Below are 12,708 nucleotides of genomic sequence, written 5' to 3'. Positions count from 1 at the left end.
CCAAGAACACACCGTACACACTGTATGTTAGCTAACTTGACAATAAATTATATTAAAAAAAAAAACAATAACATCAAGCTTGATGTTCTCCTCCAATCAGAGGAGGCTACAAGTTTCAGTGGGCACCAATGACAAAATGGTTAATTGCCTTCTTACAGTCCAGGAAGGTTTTGAGAGATGATTAAGCTGAACCTTGAAAGACCAATAGGAGAGGACATTCTAGCTCATGAAGATGATTGCAAAAACAGAAGTGTATGGAACAGCATGATGCCTTGGAGCCTTTCTGGGAACAGCAGAATGTTCAGCATTCCTGGGGAACAGAGCATTTCCATGCTGCCTTCAATCTGCTTTCTTCAAGTTTTTATAGTCTTGCCAGCATATAGCATCAAGAACACAAACTCACATATGTGCACACATACACACCATCATGCACATACAAACACGCTTGATGACATTGACCTAAAATACACGTTGTGTGCTTCTTGTGGTCATGAAGTCTGTTTCAAAGGCTTAAGATAAATATAGCAGTCATAGAATTCCTTGAATAATCTTTTTGGTTTTGTTGTTGTTGTTGTTGTTGTTGTTAAATTAACACTCTGCCCTCCTCCACATCTTTTTGTTCAATCAAGTAATGTAGCAATGTCAGTTGCTAGTATCAGAACTTCCCAGCTGCCTGAAGTCCAGACAAGAGCTGACTCCATCACCCTCTTCTTGGAAATAATGATTGCAAGAGCCATCGTAGCACACACTTCACCTGACCAATGATCAGGGGTCATTTTGAATGACAGTTTTATGTTTCTTCATATAAACTCATACGCTTTAAAAAGATAACAACTGTCAGGACCAGTGATACTGATTTGTATGTCATCTCAGCATCCAAACAACAAGTTCTTAACTCCTTTTTCAGCTTTGTACTGGTAGGCTAGTGCCACAGAAGTCTAGAGATGTAAAATGGGAATATGGCAGTGAAACCCCACATGTTGAAAGCCATCTCTTGATGGGCATAATGTCCCTGTTACAGTACTATCATTTTGGTTATAAGTAATAATTCTTGCCTTGTTTATTTTTTTTAATTTTTTTAACTTTTATTTATTTTTGAGACAGAGAGAGACAGAGCATGAGCGGGGGAGGGGCAGAGAGAGAGGGAGACACAGAATCCGAAGCAGGTTCCAGGCTCTGAGCTGTCAGCCCAGAGCCCGATGGGGGGCTCGAACTCAAGGACTGCGAGATCGTGACCTGAGCTGAAGTTGGATGCTTAACCGACTGAGCCACCCAGGCGCCCCTTCTTACCTTGTTTAAATACCAGGCACTTAATTTTGTTTTCAGCAAACCCATGAGCAGAAAGTGAACTGGCATGGTCGGGAGAGAAGGAAATTTGTCAAATACCAAGATTTAAAGCTTGTTGCAGGCAAAGGTCAAAAAGAATACCTTGACACAAACAGCCTCCCAATATCTCCATCTCACTGGATGCCTGTTGTGTTTTAAAGACCCTCCAATATGACCAACTGAACTACAAGGACTTCTTAAAAATATATACTCTAACTACAGGCTCCTGGGTGGCTCAGTTGTTTGAGCATCCTAGTTCAGCTGAGGTCATTATCTTGCTGTTTGTGGGTTCAAGCCCAGCATCGGGCTCTGTGCTGACAGCTCAGAGCCTGGAGCCTGCTTAGGGTTCTCTGTCTCCTTCTGTCTCTGCCCCTACCCCACTCACACTCTGTCCCTCCCTCTCTCTCTCTCAAAAATAAATAAATATTAAAAAATGTATACTGTCATTAAATTACAGATTTATTCCCTTGAAAGTTAACTGAGTAGGGTTCATAGTCTGGTGACTAAACCATGGCATCAGTTATTCCCTAGAAAAGACAAGGATCTGAGGAATGGAATGCATGTTTGGGGGAACACCTAAAAGTCAAAGGGTGCCAGAATGGGCTTTGGGAAAACACACCAAGGTGGTTATAGGAGGGTAATGCCAAAGGAAGTTATGGGCTCATGAATGAGACATACCTCATCTATTTTATAACTGTCCAAGTCCATTTCTAAGAATTTTGTGAAAAGCAGAATATATATTTCTATCATTTTTTCCCAAGCCTTAAAAAACTTCTTCCAGAGCAATTGGCCTTCTTGAAAAGGTGAATCACATTTTTCTAGAAGTGCTTACAGATGAAATCCAGTGTACATACATGTCCTTTGAAATAGAAAAATAAAAAAGAAAAAAGAAAAAGAAAGGAACACAAGGCCAGAATAAGAGTTTGTCCAGACCTGTACAGCCCTGAGAGGAATGCTCAGCAAGTTGACATCAGCAGGGCAATTCCTTCCAGCAGAGAGAGCTGGCGGTTTTACTATAGCACCCAGTCAGAACACTTTAATTGTTTTTCATGCTGTACAGTCTCACGAATCTTGCCTTCCCTCAAAGTCCAGCAGCCAGCATCCACACGATAGTGATTTATTTCAATTCTGCTTTTATTAATAGCTTCTCATATTTGGTAAAATCAAGTAATTTTGCTGCCATCCAGAATGTTAATGCACTGCATGGGCAGCACAGCTACCTTGTCAGGACGTTCTCATGGATACACACATGCACTTATTTAAAGCCAAAGGATTTTATAAAATTTCACTTTGCACTCTTAAAACACCTTCAACATTTAGCTCTGAAAAATAAATGTGTTTCCATATGCAGGTCTATTACTCCCCTGCCTTTGTTTCTTTTGCATCTTTCAAAGCTCAAATCACCTTCTCCACAGTATTTTACATATTCTTTTTTTCTATTTTCACCTCTTTGGGGGGATTTTCATCTCAACAAGTCAATTCCCTTTAAATGGGTTTTGATGATTTTTATATTTTAATAGCATATTTTGAAAAGAAAGGGATTTCTCAGCTTGTGGATAAGAATATTAGACACACAAATACAAAATATTTGAGGATCTGAAGGACAAAGCTATCATTTGTGCTTGATAGGTTTTTTCTACATGGCAAAGAGAAATAAGCTCTTGAGTTTTCGTTATTGAAATCCTGTCTTTGTTGATTACTTTGCCTCTGCCTGAGCCCTTGATGAAAAGCTCCCCAAAGTGGGAAAATGTGCATCCCTATCTCCATTATCATCCTCCTTCAGCTGACTTGCTCAGGAGCCTGAAGCTAGGAGAGAGTGTGTTGCATGGATTGGGGACCACACTGTGTCCGTTAGAAGCCACTTCCCCCAATTTCAGCCACACAAAGGGATTTTAAGATACACCTGTGATCAAAGCCTTTTTCTCTTGTTCTTCATGAGACCTACATCTAGACAAAAGACCTCCCTCTCATACTTGTGCATCTGCTCAGGCTGCTCTGAGCTATCTGTGCCGATGGAGGGTGGCAGCAAGGCTGAGAGTCCCACATCGTTTCTACAAGGCTTTGGAAGAAATTGAAGGAACTTGGTTCAGAGGATGCCAATGTATTTTCTGGATTACTTGGCCTAATAGACTCCATGTTATTAAATTAAGGTCACACAAAGCAGGAGTGGTCAGTGATGGGATCTGGAAGGGGCAGGGAAGAGTCAGCCTGGGGTTAAAAGAGTTTCAAGCTCAGTTGCAAAGCTGATATCCAGAAAATAATTGGTAGTCTGAATCCACAGCAGCGTTGATCTTTCACTCTGAGATTTTGCAGAGTTGTTTTTGTTTTGTACTTCTCAAGACCATTTTTAAAATTGTGGTAAGATATACATAACAAAATTTGCCTTTCTAAAGTTTTTTAAGTGTAGAGTTCAGTCGTGTTAAGTACATTCATAATGTTGTGCAACCAGTCTCCAGAATTCTTTTATTCTTGCAAAATTGAAACTGTGCACACTGAACTACTACCCATTCTGCCTTCCCCAAACCCTGGCAACCACACTTCTACCTTCTGTCTTCTTGGGACCATTTTAAGTGCCTACGCTTTTAGAGCTCTTTTAGCCATAAGTAACAGAAGCCACTGGAAACTGCTAAAGCAATAAAAGAAATTTATAAGCTCAAGAGAGTCCAAGAAAGTGTTGGGCAGTCGGTCACAGAAAGTTAGGCATAGCCCTCAGGAGCAGATGGAGTGCAGCCCTCAAATGCCACCAAACTTCTGCATCTCTGCTTCCTTCTACACATCAGCTCCATCACCCCCTCTCTGCAGGGCTTTCTCTACATGTCAGAGAACATGGTTCCATGTTAACTACAACTACTAGAGATGCATTGGATTGACAACCTCTGTGTTTCCAATATAAATTCCCAGAAAAGAGGATTATTGAATCAAGTGGATCAGAGGCCCAATCTTGGACTGATCAGCCATGACCAGGATGATTGGTCCAGATTAGGTCAGGTGCCCACCTTTTACCAATCAACTATCACTAAGGGAGGAGCACATAAGATCATGACAGAACCCATGGGTAAAAGGAGGCATTGAAGGAGTTCCCAGCAGAAAGTGCCAGTGGTGCTGGGCAGATAAAGCAGAAGGTATCCACTAGCATGCCCTTCACTTCTTTCTCCACCAACTGTCCATGTATTTCAAAGCCATTTATGCAATGTTTTCTCTGTCCCACTATGACAAGCCTTTCCTAAGATGTACCCCCTTCTCTACATCTTACTTCTTATTAGCAATAAGAGATAATGAGGTTATCATCTGCATCCCTGGCACATATGCAGAAATATTCTGTCTCTCTTTCCAACAAAAGATTACATGTTAGGGTCTTAAAATGTGATCCTTCCCAATGTATTCTTGTACTTTAAAAATAATCTAAAGATCAAAATCTTCTAAAGACCCATTGCTCCAAATTCACACCTTATGGTGGAATCAAGGCATCTGGTCACCTAATCTCCCTTCCCTAAGCCCACCCAGTACTACTCCCTAGTTGGAACAGCCTCAAAGCTGTTGGCAAGAAGACAGAGAAGCTTTCTCTTCATTCTTGTTATTATCCTAATTCCTTTGTTTTGTGACATTTAACCAAGCAGTCTCCATCTGTGTTTTATGTTGGTCAGAATATCCTTGCCTGTAAAGAATTGTCTCTGCATTTGTTTTGAGCAGATTTACAGGCGGGCAAACACTTCCTCTTCATAGCATATTAGCTGAAAAGCAAAACCTACTGTGTCCTGGGAAACCTTCTTCCCAGCTGAGCAGGGCCATAAATCTGACACAGCAGTGTCCCCACAGGGATCCCCAGAGAAACTGCTCACTGTCCTCTCAAGGGAGATCACAGACCCTGCACAGCGTCCACATGAAGGACTATTTAAAATAACACCACATACAAATCAAAACCACACTCAGATATCACCTCACGCCAGTCAGAGTGGCCAAAATGAACAAATCAGGAGACTATAGATGCTGGAGAGGATGTGGAGAAACGGGAACCCTCTTGCACTGTTGGTGGGAATGCAAATTGGTGCAGCCACTCTGGAAAGCAGTGTGGAGGTTCCTCAGAAAATTAAAAATAGAGCTACCCTATGACCCAGCAATAGCACTGCTAGGAATTTATCCAAGGGATACAGGAGTACTGATGCATAGGGGCACTTGTACCCCAATGTTTATAGCAGCACTCTCAACAATAGCCAAATTATGGAAAGAGCCTAAATGTCCATCAACTGATGAATGGATAAAGAAATTGTGGTTTATATACACAATGGAATACTACGTGGCAATGAGAAAAAATGAAATATGGCCTTTTGTAGCAACGTGGATGAAACTGGAGAGTGTGATGCTAAGTGAAATAAGCCATACAGAGAAAGACAGATACCATATGGTTTCACTCTTATGTGGATCCTGAGAAACTTAACAGAAACCCAAGGGGGAGGGGAAGGAAAAAAAAAAAGAAGTTAGAGTGGGAGAGAGCCAAAGCATAAGAGACTCTTAAAAACTGAGAACAAACTGAGGGTTGATGGGGGGTGGGAGGGAGGGGAGGGTGGGTGATGGGTATTGAGGAGGGCACCTTTTGGGATGAGCACTGGGTGTTGTATGGAAACCAGTTTGACAATAAATTTCATATATTAAAAAAATTAAAAAAAAAAAATAACACCACTGAGCATGGTCAGTGTATTTAAAAGACCATTAGCGGGGCATCTGGGTGGTTCAGTCAGTTAAGCATCCGACTTTGGATCAGGTCATGATCTCGCAGGTTTTTGAGTTCGAGCCCCACGTCAGGCTTTGTGCTGACAGCTCGGAGCCTGGAGCCTGCTTAGAATTCTGTGTCTCCTTCTCTCTCTGCCCTTCCCCCCGCTTGTGCTCTCTCTCTATCAAAAAATAAATAAATGTAAAAAAAATTTTTTAAAAACCATTAGCCCCACCTGAGAGTCTTCAGAGACACTTTTGAGGTCTGCTGTTCAGTCCTAGGCTGTTCACAAATTTGAACAAAATCAGAGAAATGTTTTAAAAGTGTTTATTCTATATTTCTGGCCACAAGTATTGCCCCAGGCCTTTCTGCCTAAAAAGCAAGATGGAATCATAGCATTAAGAGTCCAGGAGTTTTCAATAGGAATCATACTTGATGATAGCCAGGGTAAAGGGGAAATTATTTATTGACCACATGCAATGTACTCGCAGGGCCTGAGATTGTGCTCAGAAAGGCATAAGTTGTGATCTCTGCCCTCAGAAGGCTTGCAGTCCATTTCCCTTTATGCCACCCAAAGAAATCTGATTTTCTTTGAGGAACCATCCCTATTCCACTCTCAGATTGTGTGACTTTTTAGTACCTTCCTTCTCAAATTCATAGATAGTCACATGACTCAGGATTAACCATAAGGCTTTTCCATCCCTCTGATTGGTACATAATGGGACATGTCACCCAAGGCTGGCTCATCAGACTCATTTTTGAGACTTTTACTGGAATTATTGGGAAAAAGATTTGGACTTTCTGTTTTTTCTTAGGATGATAAGATGGTGGTCTGGAGTGTCTGCTGGTTATATCCTTCCTCATTTTATGGATGAGATAACTACAACACAGAAAAAGTAAGTAATTTGTCTAAGGTTGTAGATTCAGCTTGAGGAAAAGCTGGGATTCAAATCCAGATAGAATGGTTCTAGAATCCATACTCTAATAGAGTGCCTTTCATGCAATCCACGTACCTGTCATTACCAGCCAACAAGGAACTCTTCACACTCTCCATAGCTCTTTCTTCCAGGAAGATATCCTTTACGGAAAATTTTCCCAGGTCTGCCAGAAGCGATGATCTCTGGCTTTGGGGCACACCATGGGATAGTAAGGCTGATATCTGGATGAAGAAATCAAGGACTATGAATGTAGTATACAGAAGACAAATATTTCACTAGAAAGCCTACAATAAAGATTCTTGATCTTCTATGGGTCCTTGATCTCTTTGAGACTTTGATTTCCCAAAAAAAGCTTGTATGCATTTGAAAGATTGATTATGACAAGGTTCTTCCTATTGCAAGTGACAGAAACCCAGTTTGAATCAACTTGGTTAAAAAGGCTCACATGACTGTGATAAGAGCAAAGATGCAACCAGGCTCAAGGGACAGACAACTAGAACCAGGCTCAAGGCTTGTAAGTTTTTCCCCCCACTGCTTCAATGTGTTGGTTTTATTCTCTCCGACCTATAGTAAACAACACGGTTGAAATTGAGTCTCATTTCACGTTGACAAGCCACATCTTTGCCCCAGCTTTAGTTCAAAAATATCCTAGTAAACTATTCTAATTGGCCACGGGTTATGGGAGCAAAGAACTGGGATCAGCAGCAGTTATCACCCAAAGAAAAAGGGTAGTATCTTCAGAAGAAGAGAGGATGTGGGCAGACAAAGCAAAGATAACCTCAGGAAAGAACCCAGTGGGACATTGAAACTAGAGCCCAAAACTGTGTCTAAAAAATAAAGTGGAAAACTGAGAATATATATGAATAATTCAGGGAAACACTCATCTCAGGCTGTTATCTTAATGGTTCAAGAGAAATGTTTTGACCAAGATTAATCAGTATGTGGTCTCCAAATTTCCTTTTTTTGGTAAAGAATTCATAGCATAACCCATATTACTGTGCCTTATCAAAGGAAAAATTACTATAGAAAAAAATATAGTTTCTTAGTGCTCTGTTAGCATGAAGTTTCTCCTGTTTCCACATTTTATTTATTTTTTTTAAAGTTTATATTGAGACAGACAGAGAGAGAGCATATGCAAAACTGGGGGAGGGGCAGAGGGAAAGAGAGAATCCCAAGCAAGTTCCATCAGTGCAGAGCTGATGTGAGGCTGATTCCCACAAACCATGAGATCGTGATCTGAGTTGAAATCAGGAGTCGGATGCTTAATTGATGGAGCCACCCAGGAATCCATGTTTCCACATTTTAAAAGAGAAATAAGAGATGTTAAATCAGATTGGTCTTGTCCAGGCTGTCTATATCCAATATTAATTGCACAGAATATTTAGGAAATGCTCAAGTAGGCTTTTAAACTCCAGTCTAAGCCCCTTTCAGTCTGTCCTCTGCACAGATGGGCAATGTTTTAGTGTTTAGTGTCTTAAAACACGAGTTTGTCATGATTCTCCATAAATTCCTAGTGCTCAAAACTACATACAGTGGGGATCCAATCTCCTAAACCAATCTCATCTCCAAGTACTGTATCTGGGGTTGCTTCCTCAGTCCTCCAAAGCTTCATGATTATTTTTACCTCTGACATCCATATCCTTCTTTCAACTTATCCCAAATCTCATCCATTGCTTAAAGCTTGGTTTGATTCCCACATTTGTGGAGAACTACCAAGTGTCACTTACCTTTCGTTCTTCAATTCATTGCCACATTTTGCCTGTTCTGCTCTGTATGTAGGGAACTAATCCATGGAAACTCTGCTTCCTAGGCTCTCTTGATAACTGTGCTAACTGGTTTCCAGGTACATTCATCCAATAGGAGGTAAGAAGCCAGAGGACATCTTTGAAGAGTGGCATCTCTGATAGCGACTCGGCTCCTTCATGGTCAACTCTAGCCTCTGCAGTTGTTAATCTCTGGGCTGCCTCACTAACCCTGTTTGTCTTCTCATATCTTCCAATCAACTTTATATCCTGGTAATGAGTCCTCCATATTAAATTCTCATTATTTGGATACCTGGAATAGATTCATTTTTCTTGGCTAGAAAATTTTTTTTCAAACAGAAAACCACCTCATAATCTCTCTCTTCTCTGCTTACCCATAATAAGCACTGCCATATCAATTGTTCAATAATGTTACTTAACTTTTAAATAGTAGTATAGCTTGAATTATTTAAAATAGTACAAAATAATAGACCATAAAGAGCTTCTCATCCTAGATGCCCAGTCTTCTGTTTAAGTATACACTAGTTAGAGCATGTTGCCAGACTAGGAAAATCCTGGTCCTCTGTCTTCCACAGAAACAATAAATTAACAACAATATATGGACCATGATACCCCTGTGAAAACTCTGGAAAGAGTTGAAGAGCTATGGCACTCAAGCCAATGTAAAATCAAGAAAGAATTCCAGAGTAAGAGGTAGAAAAATTTATGAGATTTTGCAAAACTATAACCTCTCTCTACCCAGCATAGCAAGTCACAACATTCATCCATACCAATACCAGAGATCTTTCCTAGGGTCTGAAACAAAATGGTGGACTGTGCATCCAACTTTTCGGGTTGTCTGGGGGATGACTGAGGTATTGGTTTCTGTATTGTCTGACTTACAACATTGATGGTACTGGTGCCAGAGTTTGGAAGCTGCTGAAAACAAAGGCAAGCATTTCAGGACATTACAGCTACAGTTCTGCATGCATACATAAAAGGTTACAAGACATCAGAAAAGGTTTGAATGGTCTTAGAACTTCTACTCAGGTTAATTATGAAATTCTTCCTCTGCACAAAGCCAGTACTTAAAGATTTGGAGAGGTAGCTGCTTATTCAAATGCACAAATCTCAAAAAAAAAAAAAAATCACAAGGCATACAAAGACACAGGGAAACAGGGCCCAAAGGAACAAAATAAAACTTCAGACCTTAAATGAATGTAGATCTCTAAGGTGCTTGACAAAGAACTTAACTGTCATAAAGATGCTCATTGAGCTAAAAGAGAACACTGATAGAAAACTAAATGAAATTAGGAAAACATTGCACTAACAAAATGAGAATATCAACAAAGAGAAACTATCAAGAAGACCCAAACAAATTATGGAGCTGAAAATTACAATAACTAAACTAAAAAAATTTTCTAGTGAGGCTCAATATCAAACTTGATCATGCAGAAGAAGGAACCAGTGAACTTGAAGATATGTCACTGGAGATCAGCTAGAGAAGCAAAAAGAAAAAAAAGAATGGAGAGAAGTGAAGAAAGCCTAAAGGACTTATAGGATGCTAGAGAGTAGATCAATAGCTGTATGATGGGAATCTCAGAAGAAGAAAAAAAAGAGAGAAAGGGACAGGACAGAAAGTTTATTTGAAAAAATAATGGCTGAAAACTCCCAAATGTTGGGAAAGAAATTTTCATTCATATTCATGAACTCATACATATTCAAGAAGCTCAAAAATTCCAAATAGGATAAACCCAAAGAAACAAAGAGAGAATCTTGAAAGCAGCAAGACAAAATTGACTCGTCATGTACAAGGGAGCCTCTGTAAGATTATCAGCAGACAACTTACAGGCAAGAAGGGATAATATATTCAGAGTGCTGAAAGGAAAAAAAAATGTCAATCAAGGATGCTGTATCTGACAAAACTGTCTTTCAAAATGGAGAAATTAATATTTTCCCAGAAAAGCAAAAGCTGAGAGAGTTCTTTACCACTAGACCTGACCTGTCCTATAAGAAATGCTAAAGGGAGTCCTTCAAGTTAAAAAAAAAAAGATGGTAGAAAGCAGCTTGAAGCTGTATGAAAATATAAGGTTCTCCAATAAAGGTAAATATATGGAAAATTATAGTAAACTGTACTGTTGTGATTTTTGGTGCATAAAATTAGAGGTGAAAATCCAGCAAAAAAAAAAGATATAAATCGATGTTAATAGGTATACAACAAATAAGACATAATTTTTGACATTAATGACGTGAAGTGGGGGGATGGAGCTGTAGAGGATAGAATTTTTGTACATGATTGAAATTACCAGTTTAAAATAGAATGTTACAGGAACTTTCTAGAACGTTCAGGGAAAAACGGAGAAGCGGTGGCTGCCCGAGCTGCACCCAGCAATGTGCTCCTTCCAGCTCCCCCACACTGACCTCAGCCCCCTCACCAGCTGTAGAAAATGGTGAAAGAAACTACTTACTACATTTTGGGGGTCAAACCCAATGCCACCCAGGAAGAATTGAAAAAGGCTTACAGGAAATTGTCTTTGAAGTACAACCCTGACAAGAATGCAAATGGAAAGAAGTTTAAACAGATTTCTCAAGCTTATGAAGTGCTCTCTGATGCGAAGAAAAGGAAATTATATGACAAAGGAGAAGAACAGGCAATTAAAGAAGGTGGAGAAGGTGGTGGTTTTGGCTCCCCCATGGATATCTTTGATATGTTTTTTGGAGGAGGAGGAAGAATTCAGAGAGAAAGGAAAAGTAAAAATGCTGTGCACCAGCTCTTTGTAACTTTAGAAGATTTGTATAATGGTACAACAAAAAAACTAGCTTTGCAAAAGAATGTGATTTGCAACGAATATGAAGGCCAGGGTGGTAAGGAAGGAGTGGTAGAATGTTGTCCCAATTGCTGAGGTACTGGAATGAAAATAAGAATTCATCAGATAGGACCTGGAATGGTTCAGCAAATTCAATCTGTTTGCATGGAGTGCCAGGGCCATGGGGAATGGATCAGTCCTAAAGATAGATGTAAAAGCTGCAATGGAAGGAAAATAGTTCGAGAAAAGAAAATTCTAGAAGTTTATTTTGACAAAGTCATGAAAGATGGCCAGAAGATAACATTCCATGGTGAAGGAGACCAAGAACCTGGATTGGAACCAGGAGATATTATCATTGTTTTAGATCAGAAGGACCATGCTGTTTTTACTAGGCGAGGAGAGGATCTTTTCATGTGTATGGACATACAGCTGGTTGAAGCACTGTGCAGCTTTCAAAACCAATGTCTACTCTTGACAACAGAACAATTGTCATTACCTCTCATCCAGGTCAGATTGTCAAACATGGAGATATCAAGTGTGTGCTGAATGAAGGCATGCCAATTAATCATAGACCATATGAAAAGGGTTGCCTAATCATCAAATTTAAGGTAAACTTTCCTGAGAATGGCTTTCTCTCTCCTGATAAACTCTCTTTGCTGGAAAAACTCCTACCTGAGAGGAAGGAAGTAGAAAAGACTGATGAAATGGACCAGGTAGAACTGGTGGACTTTGATCCAAATCAGGAAAGACAGCGCCATTACAATGGAGAAGCATATGAGGATGATGAACATCACCCTAGGGGAGGTGTTCAGTGTCAGACCTCTTAATGGGGCCACTGAAGAACACTGCTGGCATTTTATATGCAGTAGTGAACGAATGAAGGACTATAATCATAGCTCACTACTTGCTATTATTGTTTTTGTTTTAATATTCAACTATAGTAGTGTTTTAAAAGTTAAATGAAGAGTAAAAAATATAAAAGCTCTGACTTTGCCCTGTATGTATGATGACTTCAGTGTGCAAGATACATTTAATACTTGTAAAAACTACTTTAAAAAAACATTTCCCCATGAGGTCCCAATAGTTCATTTTTGCTTTTAATTCCCTTGCTTTTGGGGATGTGTCAAGTAAGAAATTTCTGCGGCTGAGGCCAGAGAGGTATTTTCCTCCTTTCTCCTCTAGAGTTT

General features: G+C 39.9%; 1 protein-coding gene and 1 long non-coding RNA gene across 2 annotated transcripts in view; one reads left to right on the top strand and one right to left on the bottom strand.

Annotated features, from left to right (window-relative positions):
• LOC123578394 overlaps positions 1-12,708 on the bottom strand; it is a 34,008-nt gene that overhangs the window by 5,177 nt on the left and 16,123 nt on the right. The window lies entirely within an intron of this gene.
• On the top strand, positions 11,162-12,509 carry LOC123578393 (dnaJ homolog subfamily A member 1-like). Its single transcript, XM_045441309.1, has 2 exons — positions 11,162-11,465; positions 12,029-12,509. The coding sequence occupies exons 1-2, from the start codon at positions 11,162-11,164 to the stop codon at positions 12,346-12,348; spliced, it is 624 nt and encodes a 207-aa protein (XP_045297265.1). The 3' UTR covers positions 12,349-12,509.

Source organism: Leopardus geoffroyi, chromosome E2 (genome assembly GCF_018350155.1).
Source record: "Leopardus geoffroyi isolate Oge1 chromosome E2, O.geoffroyi_Oge1_pat1.0, whole genome shotgun sequence".
Taxonomy (NCBI): domain Eukaryota; kingdom Metazoa; phylum Chordata; class Mammalia; order Carnivora; family Felidae; genus Leopardus; species Leopardus geoffroyi.
Note: the sequence above shows the minus strand (reverse complement) of the source record. Positions and strands in the feature narration are given on the sequence as shown.